The following is a 19470-nucleotide window of genomic DNA, read 5'->3' on the forward strand; positions in this document are numbered from 1 at the left end:
ACGTGTTCCCCATGTTATGTCATATGTGCATGATCAATATGTATGTATTCCCCTCTGATCGATTAAAGACGCAATTACAGTTGTGTCCATCTCTAGTATGCCAGTTTCCAGTTATCGTGAATACAACGAATATCAGGCCTATGTAAAGCTACGTTGCCACATTTTACAGTGTGCACGTTAATTCATTGAAAAGTCTCCGTTTCTAGGCCTCAAAAGGGCCCGGACTCAGATTCAGCTCCTGTCTCCTGAACCCTCTCCGAGGAGCGATACAGCCCCCACCTGTATCCCTGACCCTTAGCTTACTTTCATGCCTCGCAGTGCCCGGCTCGGCCTGGCTCTGCCTCCTAGTCTGCCAAGAGTATGTTATGATTCTAGTTATCAGTCCAGCCCTCCTTCTCTGCATTCCTAAGCTACTGAATTGCATCAATAGTTTCCGTCATGGTCTAGCCTTTATGTCTCCATGTAAGAGAAATACTGTATTAATATTCATAGAATATTCCTCGCACACACACTACATGTAGAATTATGCATGCACCAGTCTTAGTGTCTGTTAGCCTTTGCCCTGATAACTTTTGGATTCTATCAACATGTTCTCTAAACACGAGATACTAGATAGGCTTTAGGTACATGTCGCTCTGACACTCCAGACTTTCGTCTCCTCTTCTAGCACAGAAGTCATAGCCCCCCAGTTCTCCCTAGTAACACGTCATTGCCAGTTTGCGCGCACCACTAGGTTAGAGGTCCCAGCTGCTCAGGTAGCCCCCTCCATGTTTCCACCCCGTTTATGACATATTCTGTTACGTTTGCATCACATGTCTATGTATACGCCCTGTACACACCTCTTGTTACACCCACTTTATGCCTTATCTTTCGCGACTGCTACAAACTCCGCCTACTGCTACGCCTACTGTATTGAATACAATGTATTTGTTTAACTATAAATATTGTGCACTGTTATTAAAAGTTTGCTAGCCATTCCCAGATCCTGCCCCGGCAGCTGCCGGGCCCTGCCATCCCATTCCCATGCAGGCTGTCCTGTTCCTGTCCTTTTATGCTTAATTAAAGCCTGTATACTCCAGCTACCTCGTATCTTGACTCTTATTTATTGAGCTATCTGTTTATATTGTATCCAGTCAAAAATAGAACCGGTAATTAATTATTTATTTACCACAGTCTGATTCTGGTATCACCATCACTTTAGGCCAGAAGACCTCAAGGTCTGTAGTCCTTTTCTCTTCAGGTCAGAGGGCCCCCTACTCAGAAATCCACTTTCAGTCTGAACAGAAAGCTCATACTCTAGATTCATGTACTTCCACTCAGCCAAGAGAGTCCTAAACATAGAAATGTGTTTAAGGTAAGGTATGGGGTTCAGACCCCTAGACCTACAGCCACTCAAGGCAGAGAGACCTCGGCTTCCTCAAGATGGAATCTCTAAATATGACAGGCAGCATCCACTAGCCTGGCAGACTAGTGGGCAAACGCCAAGCTCAAAATGTTATGTTATGTTATGTTATGTTATGATTGTTTTTATATAACGCACGGCTACTCAACAAGAGTGTCCCGGTGCTTTCAGAGAGCAGCTCAGCGTTTTAAAAAACATAACAGAGGACAAACAAGGAAAATCAGAAAGTGAAGTAAAAAAGAAAAACAACCTAAAGATTAAAAAGCCAGGTCTTCAGGTTTTTCCTAAACAGAAGCAAGCTAGGGATGCTGCGTAAAGCAAGGGGCAGAGAGTTCCACAGCTGGGGGGCCTTGAAGCTGAAAGAGCGACCCCCCAGGCGAGCCTTCCTCACACGGGGCACCACGGCCAGGAACAAGGATTCCGACCGCAGGGAGCGGGCTGGACAGTAGAAAGACAGTCTGCGCTGCAGATACTTAGCACCGGAGCCAGAAAGTGCCTTGTGGACCAAAGTCAGTGTTTTAAACATTATCCGCTTTCGGATGGGGAGCCAATGGAGTGACTGGAGCACCCCAGATGTTCTTGCCCGCCTGGGAAGACCGTAGATGGCGTGAGCCGCAGAATTCTGCACCACCTGCAGCCTTTGGATCAGATACTCCGGAAGTCCTAGATAGAGAGCATTCGCGTAGTCCAGTCTAGATCCTATAAGAGCTTGGACTATGATCTTCCTGTGCTCCTCTGTGAGCAGGGGTAGGAACTTCCGGAGCATCTTAAGGATGCCAAAGCAGGTGCCCGTCAGACCCAGAATGTGAGATCTGAACGTGAGGTCATTATCGACCTTGACATCGAGATTTTTGGCAGCCACAGATGGCTGGGCGGGGGGGCTCATATCAGCCGGCCACCAGTCACGCCATTCCGGTTCTGACGCGCACCCGAAAAGTAGAACCTCAGATTTACTTGAGTTGGCCTTGAGACCATTCTGCTGAAACCAGCCAAAGACCCTCTTCAGACAGCCCTGAATACTCTCCCCATCAAACAATTGATCTTTCCTGCAAGTGAAGAGAAGCTGCGTGTCATCCGCGTAGGACACGATCTGGGCCCCCGAGGCCTCCACGAGTTCCGCCAGAGGGGTCATAAAGATGTTAAACAGGGTCGGGCTCAACACAGAGCCCTGTGGGACCCCGACTCCCAGTGGCGGCATCTCAGCAGAGCTCGAAGTGGCCCAGACCGTTTGTCGACGGTCCTCCAAGAATGAGGTGAACCATTTGAGCACCGTCCCCCTCAGACCGATGTCGTATAGTCTGGAGAGTAAAGCCTCGTGGGGGACGGTGTCGAAGGCCGCCGACAAGTCCAGCATGACAAGCACAGCCTTCCCCCCTGCATCCAAAGTCTCGCGGATGACCTCTGACACCTCAAGGAGTGCCGTCTCCGTGCTCAGGTTAGGCCGAAAGCCGGATTGCGAGGGATGCAGGAGATCATTAGACTCGAGGAAACCCGAGAGCACGCCATGCACGTGCTTCTCCGTGAGCTTCGCAAGAGCCGGCAGGAGGGAGATAGGCCGATAGTTGGCCGGAACCCCGGGATCCAATCCTGGTTTTTTGAGGAGAGGGAGCACCATCGCCCTTTTCCAGGACGGAGGGAGCCGCCCCTCTCTCAGAGATGAATTCAGGAGAGGATTCACCAAGGGGTTCATCAGTGGCGCCATCCTGGCCAAAAATTTGGCCGGGCAGGGATCAAGTGGCGACCCAGACTTGAGTGCGGCCAGAAGTGCGAGGGAAGCATCTGGGGACACAGACGGAAACTCTGCCAGAAATACATCTGGCGTAGCCGATGGAGTACGTCCCCCCCCGATGCCGCCAGCCCCCACCGCCGACTCCACAGAAAAGGAGGACTGGATCATTCTGATTTTATCAGTGAAAAACCTAGCCAGGTCGCTGACCCAGGTCTCAGATGGAACTGCTTGCTGAAGATTCGACCTGGAGGCTGTGAACTCCCTGACCACGGCGAAGATCTCCTTACAGGAATTGGCGGCTGCCTCAATCCTCCTGGCGAAATACTCTTTTTTTGCGCACCGAATGTTGCGGTGGTACGCTTTCACTGCCAACCGAAAGGTGAGTCTAGCCTCCGCGTCATACCGAGAGCGCCACGCCCTCTCCGCAGCCTTGCAAAGGCTGCGTTCTGTGCGCAGCACCCGGGTATACCACGGCGCCGACTGTCGCTCACCCCCTGATCGACAAGCTCTTACTGGGGCCAGGTCATCCAGCCTCTCTAACAGCCAGGCTTGAAGAGTCTCCGTATCCCGGTCCAGGTCACCCACGATAGGACAGGGATGGTCGGCAAATACCTGCTCAAGCATGTCAGGCGTAACTCTGTGTAGCCCCCTCGAAGCGACTCCGGAATGAATCGAAGCGCTGCCGGCTGGCAGAGCACTCCCTTGGATGGAAAATCTGGCCAGTCTATGGTCTGACCAGAGTACAGGGAGGAGTTCTATATCCGCCAGCCTAAGTGTAATTTCGTTGGCACTTAGTCTTACAAAATGTACTTGCCCCTCTTTGTCTGTATGTATACTTTGGGATAATGCTATAAACAAGTGTGAGTCATCCACTTCTTTGATCAGCTTCCACAAGTAATGTCTAAATACTGCTTTCTCTTTTTTCCTCAGAAAAGTCACCCTGTGAGCTGCAGAGAGAATTAGGTAAAAAGCGTGTGGTTCAAAGATGTTGTGCTGTTTTCGCATGTGCGTGACGCAAAACTAAATCCAGAGGTGTAAATATCACTATGTCTGCTCCTGCAAACTTAAATTTTCCCGTGCATAGGGCCCTAACCAGTGAATACGGCAACATTTTATACGTCTGCATACAATTTTTAATGTAAGTGGCTATTTCCAGCCCTCCACATTTATTTGCATTCTTGAAAAAAATGAAAGAGGGATGCCCAACAAGAGACCTTCATTAATTACCAACTGACATGTCTGCCAAAAGTTGAGCTCCTAAAAAACAGTCTGGGGTGCATATCTTTGATTTCCACTGGTCACAAACTCGTTAAATATTGCTAATGTGGACACTGTACATTAGTCCATCACCCATGCTACGTACTCTACCCTACAAATTCCCATTCTTGACTGTAGAAAAGCTCTCAGGACCTTGATGTTCAAACAACTGGTGACCCACAGCTAACTCCCAATCAGGCTACTCTTAGTTAAGTACATCCCTTTACCTCCCAGAGCCCAGGTGGCCAGATACGTTTACCCTATAGAATCCACATCCAGACATACAAACATGCCCCCCTTACAAGTACTTTATCTAAGATTTTTGGGGTGAATTAAGATCATAATTTATTTATTTCTCCTTTTTATCCACAGAGAAATTGAAGGCAGTTAACCGTAAGTTTGTGCATTACATAAAATGTGAAATTAAGAATGTGCAATTGCGTGGGTCAAACGCCCTTTTTACAGTCACATTAGTTAGGATGTTTTTTCCCTTTGATTCTTTTTTAAATTTAATTTATTATGATACCACTTTTGATCCATTTATTCTTTCCATGGGAAGGGTAATCCACTTTGTTGCCTCTAGATACAATTCACTGTTATGGTTGCAGGATAAATAAATACCTAATATTTTTTAGCGAAGTGTGGATAGAAACTTTGGAAGGAGGACCGGAAGTCCCTTCTTCTGCTGAGCCCATCTCTTGCACGACACTGTATATAAAATTAATAAGGAATATATATGAAATGATAATACTCTGCTCAGCTCTCCCAGTGACATTCATTTTTATTGTCTATTTATTGTTTCAGGTGATCTTTCCTCCAGAGTTGGTGAGTCTACCTATTCTCTTTAAATTGCTTAGTTTGTAAAACAATGAGCGCAGGTCTAAGTGCTGCTCAAAAGTCTGCGGCGGGCGCTATTAAATGTCGGCCCGCCGAACACCAAGGCTGCGTAGCCCTGACTCCACCTCGGGCCTCTTTAATCCACCACCAGACATGCTCTGCCCCTTTATCTCACTCTTGCAGGCTCCTGCTTTCTGCCTTGGCCCCGGTTTTTTCCTCACTCTTCCTCATTCTTTCCTGTTTGCGCGTTTTTCTCTTTTACTGTCAGGAAAACCCTGATTGGAAAAAATAAGTGTCGGTCCCCAAAAATAAGTATGGTGGCTACTCCGTCAAACTACGGATCAAATTAAGCACCGTCTCTATATGAAATAACTTTTGGGGCTTTACTCTCTCTGTTAAACCATATATTTTGTGAGCTAGATGAAAACCTGTATGCTCCCTCTGGAGAAGCGCCAAGTTGTGTAGAAAAGCGGTCTATGAATTTAATGGCAGGAAAAAAAAGGTTGATTAAAATATGCCTGTCGTGATTTTTTTAATGGATTTGCTCTTAAAGTCTCTTTCTGCTTGATACTGTGTCACATTTGGTGCTCGCAAAAACGGTCTTTGTGTACACAGGAATTAACTTTTTTAAATATCTTTATGTTTTCCCCACAGAAACGATGGAAAAACAATTAGGTAAGGTTTATTATTTTTGATGTAGAAAACGATGCCCGATAAAAACACTTTTCGGATGGGAGGCAATCCATAGGAACGAATTCATATGGCCAGGGATCCTACAGAACAGATTAGCCCAGGCTGTGCATTTGACAAGTCCCATCCCAGCAGTAGGTTATATGACAGACTAGGAAGGCTCCCACTCATTTTACCAAAGCTTACAGGTGGTGCATTTCAAAAAGGCGCAATGACAGTTTCGCCCACCTTTCCGATTGGTACCTTGAGGTAGAACAGGAAAGGGTTCGGTTAAAAGCGAATGGAGGGTCAGCTAGTGGACTCCACACCAGCAGGACTCCCTTTAGGCCTTGCTTACAAGTGCATCGGGAAAGAGTGAGGTATTTACCACATCCAGTCAATTCTGGCAGTGAGTTGAGGTGTTTGAAAAGTGCGGTAAACACCTTGGGGCTTATTTACAAGCCCCTTGCGCCATCGGTGCGCCACTTTACACCATGTTAAAGTGGTGCACTGGCGGCGCAAGGGGCTTGTAAATAAGCCCCCTCCTATTTTGGTTTTGTGTTGTAATAATGTGGAATTAAAGGGGGACTCGATGTCTACCGTACTAGTTTCCACTTGTTTCTGATTTTTCCCCACACAATTTAACCTGGTAATTTTACCAGGTCTGAACTTGCAAAATTCTGTCAGAGGAAAATTGTGATATTGCAGTCTTTACAACAAAACTCAGAACTGAGTGCAGACTCCCACGTGCTTAGGAATCAGAGGACGGTGTACATAAACGACAGAATACCGATAAGGGCTTATCATAGCCTGCAAGATTTACTATTTACGTCAGCAACACTATATCTTGGAATCTGAACTACTACTTAGGAAATGGATGTTAAATATTCTTAAAGAGAGCTGCCCAAAGAATTTTCTTTAGCCATTACCAGCCCTCATACAAATGACTACAGGCTTTATTTATTCTTGAGTATTAACTTGAACGAGTGAGCGATCCACCAGACTAGTCCATCACCAAATTGGTCATTCCAGGACCTGCAAAATTTTGGGGAAAAAGCCTTGAGGAAGTCACTAGATGTGACGAAACATGTGTCTGCTTTTTTTGTATATGCTCACCTGGATTGATGTACGTCATTCCCAAAGAAATGTTATACCATCTATATGGATGTTGGGATTTATTTTGAATATATTGGACCCTATCTAAAATTGCTATAAGAGATGCTTTTAGCTTACATGTATAACCTCTTTTTTATGAAATAAGTTGACGAAATTTTTTTCTAAGAAATTCTGTTGAATTCTATCTCTGGGTGCTTACTTGTGAGTGAATAGATCCTTGCCGTATGGTTACAAAAACGTATCAAGGTCAAATATTTGTAACTTTGAAATACTCTAGAGTGCCGGGATTCATTTTGTCACATATTGGTACACTTGGACCCTTGAAGTCTCAGTGTCTTTTTGCACCCATGGTATTGCTTGTTACGACATATAAATCAGAAACTCCATTTACACGCCCTGTATATATTTACAATTCTACGATGTGCGACCTGTTTATACACTACTACCACTGTTGTTGTTCATAAAATGATATTGTGGCAGTTGATAATTTGGCCACAACTTTTCAGGTCGATACTGAAATCGCGCCATTCTGGTACAAAATGGAACTGCAACACTATGACAATCCTAGCTCTGTGAACAAGGTCCCAGCTTTGCTTGCAAAGTTTAAAACCTTTGGGTGTCTATTTCAGGCTAACTGAGAAGAAAATGTTTTCGGGATTCTGCTCTGTAATTTTTGCAGTTACTATTCCACTTATGAACTTTTCTACAATTTTCTTCTAGTTGACAATTTGCATGTTAAATGTGATTGGTTTTACTTTTGTTAAGGAGTGCAAACCCAAGCTGAGCCTTTAGTGACTGGACAGCAATCTTTATTTAGCTCTGTTGCTGTTAATCTTTAACTTTTAATGTTATTTACAACTGTCCCGTTGTGTTTGCTTACTTCATCCAAAGGAGATTCAACAACTTGTTTTTGAAGTTTGCAAATGTATTCAAACTTTCACTTAGTTCCATTATTAATAATATTTCATACATCCACCGTGATGCCCCCATGCAGTGTTATCATACATGCCTAGTCTATCCTAACCAAACTTTATAATTATTTGGTTCTGTTAAGCAGTGCTCTTTTGGTCATCAGGTGTGTCCTCTTCATCTGTTTCTCTTTAGAATAGGTTTCTAGCGCAGACCGCCCGCCAGCCTTTGAGGCCCACCAGCCTTTGTGGTGCTTTACAAATGTGGATTATTATTATTTGAAAATCCTCATGCCTAGTTGAGAGTAAATGTGAAAGTTCACGTGTATTTTTTCCTTTTTGCACGTAGAAAATAATTTCCCATATTTAGACCATAGACACTTTAAAATGGGGTGTTGTGTGCTGTTTCCCCACTTGCATGCCACATGTGCTTTCTTCACCTGGGTGTAAATTTAGAAGTGCTTTACATGTGGGGAAAGCATTGTATATACATTGGTGAATACCCCAAAAGAATACCCCAAAAGAAATGACCAGATAATCAAAGAGAACTCCCTTTAGAACATCTACTTCCCTTTCCCTCAGTGGCACTTACTACTGAGGAGAATTTCACACAAGTGGTTAAACCTATTGATACCTCCACAGTCAAAAGACTCCAGGTTCACATTTTTAGAATGAGGCTTTTGAATGTGGAACTGACTTTGTTATGGGTCATATTTTAGACTTAGACATCGAAAACTTTTGTGAATATGTGAACTGAGCCCCTCCAGTAACTGGTGTGCTTCAGAGACCAAATGAGAATTCGTTTTTCTGGGCATGCTCTTGAATTTCACTGCAGATTAAACAATTTGACACGTTGACTCTTAGTTGATTTTACTGTACACAGCAATGGACTTCGTCTCTGAAGATAGTTCTATCTGCTGCAGAAAATCCAAGAGCAAGTATAGTTGACAAAAAGTGACATTTAAAATCCCAGTGGAATGTAAATTAAAAGATGGAAAGCAATTTTTTTTTAATTGTGTGGATTGCCAGTTGGAATTTCAAATTTGAGCTATTTGGGATTTTAAAAATTCTTCATGCTTTTGTAGAGAAATTCTTACTGTGGTAGCCATGGAGATATGTTCCAGACGCCTTCCTAAAACCAGCAAGATTAGAAATGTTGGGGTTAATTGAGGCCCCCATTACTGAGTGGTATCCCCTGGGGAGATACGACATTGGCAAGCTATGAGTGGCTGGTGTTTCAGGTCCCACAATTACTGGATCCAAAAATACTGGACTCAGTTTTACTAGTTTAAACTCTGCACCCAGTAAAACCATTGGAGCTTCAGCTGGGGACAGCTGCACAGGATGGACCCCGTTATCCTCCTACAGCACCAGAGGGGGAGCAAACAGCGACCCCCCCCCAGCCAGGAGACTGCATAGCTACACATAGCCTTCCTGACCCCTACTCACCACCACCTGACCCACACCAGTCACCTGTAGCCACCTGCCACATAGCAATAAACTGAAACATCTGAGTTTTGAGCAAAGCAATCCTAAAAGTACCAGATACTTCCTATGTGGCAGGTTATTCCCCATTGGTGAGAGTTTAATTTGTGATACCGTTAAATCATGGGTAGATGCTGTCTGGAACTGCTGATGCTTAATGGGGAACTCATAATAGGGCCTATGAGAAACTACTGTGTTGTGTCAGTACGCGTGGGTTCCTTTTACATTTAAACAGATCGATATATTGCTAGTACAAATGATCAAAACCTTTTTTTTATTTAAAAAATCCCTCTACGCATGCATGGGGACAAACAAAAAAAGCTGCCTTAAGCTGAGGGTATGTGACTGGAGAGTTGACAAAAGATGGGTTTACTGTTTTCCTGGGAGTCTGTGTAAAGAAGTCCTGCAGAATAAAAATCGAGACAATTACTATTTTGTGCCCTTAATTTCACAAAATGTAGCACACGGACAGTCAACAGTAACGACGATCAAACTATCAAATTTGATGAATGCCATTTGATAGATATATAGATAGATAGATAGATAGATAGATAGATAGATAGATAGATACTTGTAGGATGTTTGAATCACACAGTATTCCTTGTTCTTAATAATACTGCATACAAAAATGGAAACTAAACGTATACTGTTTTTCATCCTTTACAGAAAGAAATTGGAAAGAACTAGGTAAGAAAAATAATGGGAAGTCTTTTAACTTTGCTCCTGGTAATATTTTTGCTTCCTGATGCAAAGAAAAAATCCGTGGAAGTCCAGTGTCCGCCATCAGGGTTTTATTTGCTGCTTAGATCCGCACAGGTTACGGGGGCAGCTCTGTTATGTTCATGAAATATTTGTTTCCCAACTATATCTCCATAACAACCCCAACATTTGACAACTGTATGAAATGAGTGAGGAACTTTGAAATTCAGTTGGGCACATTGGGAAGAAATACCAATTTTACTTTTAAGTAATCAATTTAGTTTCACTTATTAAACTACCTAGTCCGTATAAACATACCTCATAGGGAAAGTGACTTTCTCGTAAAAGACAAAATGAATAAAGTTTACCTGCCAAGAACAATAATCACAATGGTTTCAACTTAAAACTTTTCTTATTTCATTGCTGACTTCATAAAATCCCCACCAGGGATTGCCACCTCTATAATGATCTTAAATAGCAAGTTTCTAGTCGCTACAATTGTTCAAACTAATACATTATTTAAAACTTATTTTAAACACGTTTCACTACTATTGCATAGCACACTCGCATTTCCTATCAGCCCTATACCTGCTCATCACTTTTGCAGGTCTTTCCTCTAACGGAAGCTACAACCTCATTTCCAGGAGCAGGGGTTGAAGATGAGAGTCGGGTACAATATTTTAGACGCGTCCTAGGTCATCTTAAAATCCCAAATATTAAGGAGTGTTTTCTCTTCCTATACAACACATTTTAATAAGCAGCTTTAAAAAGTGATATGTCAAGATATCCTGTTTAATTTCATGAATAATGAAGTCAAAGAACAGTGGGAAATACAAAACTTTACAGCTATCGTGACAAGAATTTTTCATTCTATTAAGGACACGGAGGTAAGGATTATGCTTCTCAATTTCTTTACTTGCTCCAACAGCAGCCAATAAAAAACACAGTAAACATCTAAAAAACTACATAACCCATGAGGCTTTGAACCACGCCTCTATTAACAACCAATCAAACGTGTCCTGCATACAAAAAATAATGAGGCACTATCTTGACTGCCTCTCTCTTTGCCATAAGAAGTCCAATGAACAAATCAGAAACAGTTAGGACTCTCAAAGGAGAGCAACATCACACGAGTCTCCGACGGGACAACTATCCACCAGGGACGCCCACATCCTTGTCAAAGAGACAAGCTGATTCAACTCTGTTTGGAATTCGTTCCTGAAAATAGAAATAAGTTTGAAAAAGTGTACCCACCAAACTGGTATCAGGGTAGGGCAAAACATTATACATTTCTTGTATCACAACATGACAGTTAATCTTACCTGTCCCAACGGATGGGATAATCCTCGCCTCCGTGTCCTTAATAGAATCTAAAAATTTTGTTGCGATAGCTGGAAAATGTTGTATTCTATGGCAGGACCGGAAGCTCAGAATATTCTGGTTCAGAGCGGACCAACCACAACAGAAGAAACACGAATAATAGGCTTATAATAAAATATTTTATACATGTAGTACGAGGACCAATCTGCAGCTTTTCAAATATCTTCCAAACAAGAACCCATAATAAAGGCCTTCGAGGCCAGAGCACCTCTAGTGGATATCAATACCAGCTTCAGCCATCACCCACCTGACCCAACGTGCCAGAGTGGCTGCTGACACTGGACGAAAAGGTTTCTGAATTGCCAAGAGCAACTGACCCAGAGGGTCCAATCTGTGATCCTCATACATTTTCAAACATTTCAAAACACATCATTTCTCATTATGAGGGAAAGCGGGATACTCAACCGAACAAGACATCGTCTTATTCCTCTTTGAGATGATGAAATAAACACATTGGGGAGAGAAATTCCTTCCTGCCAAGTCTAAAACATGAACATCAGACACTCTTCTACAGGAAATAAGACACAACAACATAGTAAGTTTAGAAGATAATTGCTTTAAAGACAAGTCTTCATTGTCCGGCCAGGATTCTAACATAGAGAGAACTTTAGAAACATCCCATAACGTAGTGTATCTGGGACGAGGTGGACGAGCAACCCTGATGCCTTTCAACAACTTACACACCAGTGGATGCATTCCCACGGGTTTCCCATCAATGTGATTATGTCCTGCAGATAAAACTGACCTGAAATTGTTAACAAACATATAAGATAGACCTGATTCAGCACATTCTGACATTCTGTCTCAGGAGAGCGTCCAGACCATGAGTGTTAACTGGTTCGGTTCAGCAAGCTTTATCGGTTTGTGTAGCAACCAAAAAGCAGCAAATATACATATACAAACAATTAAATCCAATTACACAAATATAATCTTAATTAGTTAGCACATTAAAATCAGTTAAAAACAGTTAAAAAAAGACAATAATTTTTCTCACATTAATTGATTTTAAGATAAACATTGCAACAGAAAAACAAATCTCGGGATCTCTTAGTGCCAACAATAGGCACATAGCTGCATTAGTGGTATTTACATTGTACTTCTTGAACAAGAGTTTGAGATAAACAAGTCTATGATTCAGGTAAAAAGCACACAGAAGTAAAAAGTGCATAGTGCTCTGTTTAGAAAACTCATCACATGGGCATAAAGTGACAGATCGTATTTTCATTTCAGGGAATGCAACTAAATGGTGAACAGTGTTCACAATTTAGTTCCCCAAGTTTTAACTGGGTTTTAACTGATTCTGAAGTACCAGAGTATGCAGGGAGCTCACTGGGTCCTGGAGCAGCATCGGAAACACAGCTAATTGGAATGGAAGATCCACTGACAGTTCCAACAACGTCGGAAACCATGATTGTGTCTTCCATAATGGTGTGACTAACACTAATGACGTTGCTTGTCTCCGGACCTGAGCCACTACTCTCGGAATCAACGCGAAAGGTGGAAAGGCATAATTCCTGTGAAAGCCCCACTGATGGAGAAAGGCATCTGTTCCCAACATCATTCAATCTGGTCTCCAACTGTAGAACCTGGGAAGCTGAGCATTGAGGCGAGATGCAATAAGATCTATCAGGCATGGGCCTCGAATACTCATGATCTAGAGAAACAAGGAAGGATGGAGTCTCCAGTCGCTGAAATCCCTCAGAAACCTGGAGTTCCAGACCGCCACCTGATTGGTCTTGCCGGGAATGTATTCTGCTACAACCCTGATCTTCTGAGACAGGCAGAAGTGCCTACATTCTCTCGCAATGTTGGCCAGAAGCCAAGATTTGGTCCCTCCTAGGCGATTGATGTATCGCACCGCTGACACATTGTCCATCCGCAGGAGAATGCAACAATTATTCTTCAGAGGGGAAATCGACCGTTGATGTGTAATTGTAACTCTTCAGCGGACCACCGCCCGCCGGTGGCAAAATCTCTACATCTTGCCCCCAGCCCCAACGACTGGCATCCGACTCGATAAGAATGTCGGGAGAGGCTCTGAAAATGGCTTTGCCGTTCCATGCCTCCATGTGCGCTCGCCACCATTGTAGCTCCTCTTGCGCATCTAGAGATAGAGCGATCAAATGATTGTATGAGAATCTTTTCTGTAGGTAGTGAATCTTGATGCGTTGCAGCGCTCTGTAGTGAAGAGGTCCTGGGAAGATCGCCTGAATCAAGGAAGCAAGGAGACCCACAATCCGTGCCAGGGACCTCAGCGTGATCAACCGCTTTGACAGAGTTGCTCAAACCCCCCTCTTTATGGACTTGATCTTGGAGGTGGGGAGGAGCAACTGAGCATTCACTGAGTCTATTTGAAAGCCTAGGAAGTCTACTAATTGGGACGGGATAATCATGGATTTCTTGGTATTGATCACAAAACCCTGCTCTTGCAGTAGTAATATTGTCCATCGTAATGAGTGCTCAGTAGTGTGGGGTCTTGGGCTAGAAGAAGCATGCCGTCGAGATACACGATCATGCGCACCCCCATCTCTCGAAGACGTGAGGCCACCAGCCTCAACAGTTTGGTAAACACCAATGGTGCAGAGGAGAGGCCAAAAGGAAGGGATAGGCACCGGAACCATTGTCCCTTCCACTGAAACTGGAGAGATTTCTGATGGGAGGGACCAATGGGTACCGTAAGGTAAGCGTCCTTCAGATCCAGGCAGACCACTCAGTCCCCTTTGAGAAATAAGGCACTTAAAAGATGGATCTCTTCCATCTTGAAATGTTTGTACACTACAAAAGGGTTGAACTCCCTGAGATTTAGCACCAATCGCTGTCCTCCTCCCCACTTTTGAACCAAGAAGACGTTGCCTGAAAAACCTCTGGGACGAAGGGTCCCACAGCAATAGCCTGCTTTTCCAAAAGTTCTCGAAGCTTTGAATCTATAAAAGAGTGTTCTTGTAGCGAAAAATGGAGAGGAGCAGGTGGAGACACCTGACAAGGGACATTGAGTAGTTCTATTTGGTACCCCTGAACAGTGTGAATTATCCATTCATCTGAAGTGAGCTTTGTCCAATTGCACAGAAAATGCATCAGTCTGCCCCCAGAGGAAGCAAAGGAAACAGAGGTGAAATTACCCGAGGATTGGGCATTGTTGTTTCTGTATCCCCTGTTGATGCCCCTATTGTACCTGCCACGAAAAGCCGTGGATCTTGAGGAGTAAAATCCAGCCTAGTCAGGTTCCTGTGTGTATCCTCGACGTCTAGGGGTGAAGCCACACTGGGGACTTTGATGACTGAAGCGGACGGTCGAGCATCCCCTGCCATGACTGGCCCTGCCAGAGAGGGGGAGGAACACTCTCTTGAAAGATGACTGACTTATCCAGTGACGTGAACGTGTTGACAAATTTGGAAATGTCACAAAACGTTCACCGAACATTTGCCCTTCCGCTAGGGTGCCTTTTTCTGCCGAAGCGAGTTCAACAAGTTGTGGGGCGATTTGCAGGAGGATAGACTAGCGACTCTCCGAAAAAAGGGAGCAATTGGCATTACCACTGAAGCATATATCCCTTTGGGTCCATCCTGCCAGGACCTCAGGGTGGATTGCAGCCCCCGTCTCCTGCGCTTGAAGCGCTAGCTCCAGAATCTTGGCCAATGGACCAGATACATCCAACAACTTATCTTGGCATGCCCTAAGGGCCCGGTCTATGCCCTTCTTGGGATCTTTTTTATATTTCTTGAGAAATGTCAGCATGGTTGTATCTATCTCAGGGTTCAAAGCAATCTTATTTGCAAGGTCAGGGCAGGGACAATCGGATCGTAGGCGGGCTCAAACTTTCTTACCAAAGCTCTTTTGCAGGTTAGCCTGTCTGGATTCCGCCCTGCCAGGGCAGGAGCCACTCCAAAGAGCAGGGGTGTACAATACTGGAGGGATCAAAGGTGAAAGAGATGGTTGGATCGGGGAAATGGAATGCTTGCGCTTCTGGGCATGCTTACGTTGGTGCGATTCATGGGAAGACTCAGTATTGGCATCAGTGTCAGTCGTGGGAAAAGGAATGGCAGGGCCCGGGACAGAGGCAGGTGCTAAGGAGTCCGGAATATAATCATTCTCTCCACCTTTCTGGAGTTTGCAGTATACCTGCACGTGGGGCCATGGGAGACCAGGTGGCTCAGGCGGGGGCTAGGGGAGGGGTTAGGAGTACCTGCCGGGGGTGAGAGGGAGCTGCCCCTACTAACTGGTCAAGACGAATGGGATATAGGCAGTAAGGCGGAGGATAGTGCCTTGTCTAGCATTTGATCTAACTTCTTTTCAATAAGGGTGTCCATGTCATCATCATAATAACAATCCTGGTCCTCCGCAGGACCATAGGCAGCCAATTTTTCCTCGTAGACCTCGCAGTCTGACATCTCTTGCAAATATGGGTATATTCCAATACAAATCCCCAGTGGGAAGATACATTTCACAACCCAGACCCAGCTGTAGGAAAGGGCATCAAATGGGAGGTAGTGGCTGGGGCAGCGAGGCCAAACGGTACCAACCCCTTGAAGACTAGGACTAATGGGGGTGATTAACTCCCCCTCCCTACGTCCAAACAAGGGTTTCCAAAAATTATTGTATTCCAATAAGAGCAGTGGAATATAAGAAAGGGTTAAGCTCAAAACGACTAATAATATGCCCCGGTACCAGCCTGCAACTGCTGAGCTGCTCTCCTATTCTTTGAGCCCGGAGTGAGGCGTCTGGCCAGCATGTGAAAGGGAAGCCTGCGAGCTCGTACTTAGACGCATGCAGGCTCCCAAGGACCAACGCATGCAGCCCGATCGGGCTCCAAAGCGCGACCACCCTCCCAGCAGTTGGAGCTAGAGACAGCCGGTAGCGTGAGGTGCGGACCGGCACACAGAGTGCACCGCTCGCATCTGCGAGTAAACAGAGGTTTTTAAGGGCGCCAAACAATAAAAAAGATTTAAGGAAAAGCGCAACACGCACTCTGGGCAAAAAGGAAGATTTAAAATAATATAGCGCGCAAAGAGAGGCGCAAAGGTGTTATTGTACGTTACAAAGTACAAACCTAAGGCATTAATAAACAGAATAATACCAAATATAATAACGCCAAATAAGCACAATAAAACAGTTTCTCAAGTAACTACAAGCAAAATAGCAAGGCACTTATCTTGACTGCCGAGCAGCAAAGAAAGAGGCAGTCAAAATGGTGCCTCGCTATTTTGTGTATGCAGGACACGTTTGACTGGTTGTTAATAGAGGCGTGGTTCAAAGCCTCAAGGGTTATGTAGTTTTATTATATGTTTTTTTATTGGCTGGTGTTGGAGCAAGTAAAGAATTTGAGAAGCATAATCTGAGCCTCCAGTCCTGCCATAGAATCCTGCATGACAGCAAACCCTTTTGATGAGAGTCCTGAGGCAATCTCCAGCTATTGCCAAAAACCGGTCCTTGCAAAGCTTAGCGTAAAAATTCAGAGGAGTGATCTCTGCTTGCAAACTCAGGGGCTTCAGTCCCAAATCCAAGGAGATGGCCTCTATGACTACTGTGTATTCTGATAAGAAAAGGATATGCTTCTAATATTTCACTACCCCTGATGTAAAGTCAAAGGAGTGCTCCAAAGCAAAACTGTGTATTAATAAAGTGGTGTCAGGGCAACTTTGCATTAACAGGATTAGTAAAGGTGCACACCGGCACATCACCAAAGACGGCATGATTAGACACTCCACCAAAGACGGCATGATTACAAACCATGCTATTATGGTCTTTCTAGGACTAAGTATCAGTTTCAAAAGTTATCCACTGATATTACCAAAACCTTGATCTTGGTGTCATTAATGGTAAACATATTTTCAATACAGGAGGTCAATGTTGCATCTAACTGTTGTTGTAGGCCAATTAGGAAAGACCAAGCAGTCAACTTAAAGCAATGCAACGACAAATAACACAGGAGCTTTGTGGAAAGCATCTCGATTCAGAAAGTGATGTGGATCAGTTATATTAATAACTATAGTAGCTAAGCTAACTAAAACAGACAGCAGAACACACCCTTGCTTCAGGCGGATTTATAGTGGATAGTGGATTGTATTTGTCGATACGTAATCAGTGCCAAGTTAACCTAAGAGAACATATTAGGAAAAAAATGTTCTTACTAGAAACAGAAGGCATTTAAGAAAACACACCAATAAAAGCTTCTTTCTTAGGGTTCCACATAACTAGTGTTGAAGGCCACACTAAAGTCCACATAGCCAAAACATGTCTTCCTTCTTGTTCCAAAATCACTAATAATGAATGCCACACATAGGCACACAAAGCAATAAAAGTTTCTTCCATAAGGAACAATAATCATCACTATTTCAAGTCCAACAGAATGTCTCAAAGCTAAAAAAGAGTTGACTATCTTTATGACTTACAGACTTTCATTCAGTATTTCACAAGGAGTATTTAATGTTCGTTCCAGGCTCATGCCACATTAAAACCGGCCTGCTCCTTGGGTTATAGGCCAGCAAGCTCGACCCATTCCTCCAGGCGCTGACAAGTACCAACCTAAATATGAACTCTTTTCAGCAGTCAGAAAAGTTACCTGATCATGGAAACAGCTTTTTCAACGCGGTTGTTACAACGACCGCGGTTTTTACCACGCATACCGTTACATCACAAGTTGCTTTAATTACTTGCTGTAGGCGGCGCATTAGTATTGGATTTAAAATCCAACACCTTCCCTGCTGTTGCACAAACTGGAGTAGGAATTGTAAGTAATACTATTCCTAAGTCTAGCGCGACCCCTGTAGCAAGTCGTTGTAATGACTTGCGATGTAATGGCTTGCGATGTACTCACATACGTTGTAAACAGCCATATTCCCTGATTATAGCAAATACTAAGAGAGTAAAGACGGCTCAACTTTTGACCCATTTAATGATAAGACCATTCGTAATGCCATGAGATCCCTAATGTGGCTCAGTGTCAAGGAACATATAATTGCTGTTATGTTTCCTAATGTCAGGTGCACTAATGTCTCAGGGTCAATAATGTACAAAGGGGCTAACTGCCCTTCTTGTCCTCACTCAGCTAACATACATTAGTAATATGGCATTGAGTGGCCTTGGTCCAATTCTGACGCCTATAATAAATTGACACTCCCTTACCATCATTCACAACGAAAAAGGTCATTCAGGCTGTCCAAAGTCATAAGGGCGGTCAAGCCCCTAGATTAGACAAAATCCCCATGGATTTATTTAAATTAGAACCTCCAATCTGAAGGTGCTGTTTCTTAGTTTTATCTAATGCTTTTATGGAAGGAGATCCAGCTCCTCCAACATGACTTGAATCTTAGATCATCCTCATTTTTAAAAAGCTGTCGTAATGGTCCTGCCAATTACAGTCCCTTCAGTCTGATAGACTATAGTCAGAAAAACATTTAGAAAAATGCTAGTAAATCATATAGAAGAACTGACAACGTCAAATAACGTACTCTCTAATTTCCAGGCAGGTTTACACAAAGTGATCAGCACTATAGATCAAGTATTTAGATTCAATTTGTACACAGAAATGTTTCTGCAGTTATGGTAAAAAATCCTGAACCTGGTGTTTGTACACTTGAAGTCCACAAGAATGTCTACAGAAGGTGCAGGTGTCAATGGGGATACAACCTGAATTACTAAATTGCTTACATGAAAGCAACTATGCCAAACTACGGTGATGAGTGATTTAAGAAACAACTAAGCCCTAAATAAGGAATGCGTACAAGCTCCAACTTTGTTCACCCTATATGTAAACCATGTGATGAGTTGGCTAAGAAGTTGTATTAATGTTGCACCAAATTAGGTGAAACGGGATAAAAAAACTCAACCTTTTAATCTGCTGATAATGCATCATTAGGTTCAAGCACCCTACTCGGGATTCAGAACATGCTCACTACCTTTGAAGATTTCGGAAAACTGAGTGGGCTAATTGTCAGCCACACTGCAATAACATTCATTGTGTTTAATCCTTAAAAAGCTTTCAGAATAAT

At 43.6% G+C, this 19470-nt stretch overlaps 1 protein-coding gene across 1 annotated transcript in view; it reads left to right on the forward strand.

The window, feature by feature from the left end:
* LOC144768744 (butyrophilin subfamily 1 member A1-like) overlaps positions 1-19470 on the forward strand; it is a 117428-nt gene that overhangs the window by 45774 nt on the left and 52184 nt on the right. The window contains exons 4-8 of the mRNA XM_078652630.1: positions 4062-4094; positions 4761-4781; positions 5193-5213; positions 5880-5900; positions 10070-10090. Coding sequence (XP_078508756.1) covers positions 4062-4094; positions 4761-4781; positions 5193-5213; positions 5880-5900; positions 10070-10090 — 117 coding nt within the window. The remainder of the gene's footprint in view (positions 1-4061; positions 4095-4760; positions 4782-5192; positions 5214-5879; positions 5901-10069; positions 10091-19470) is intronic.

This window comes from Lissotriton helveticus, chromosome 7 (genome assembly GCF_964261635.1).
Source record: "Lissotriton helveticus chromosome 7, aLisHel1.1, whole genome shotgun sequence".
Taxonomy (NCBI): domain Eukaryota; kingdom Metazoa; phylum Chordata; class Amphibia; order Caudata; family Salamandridae; genus Lissotriton; species Lissotriton helveticus.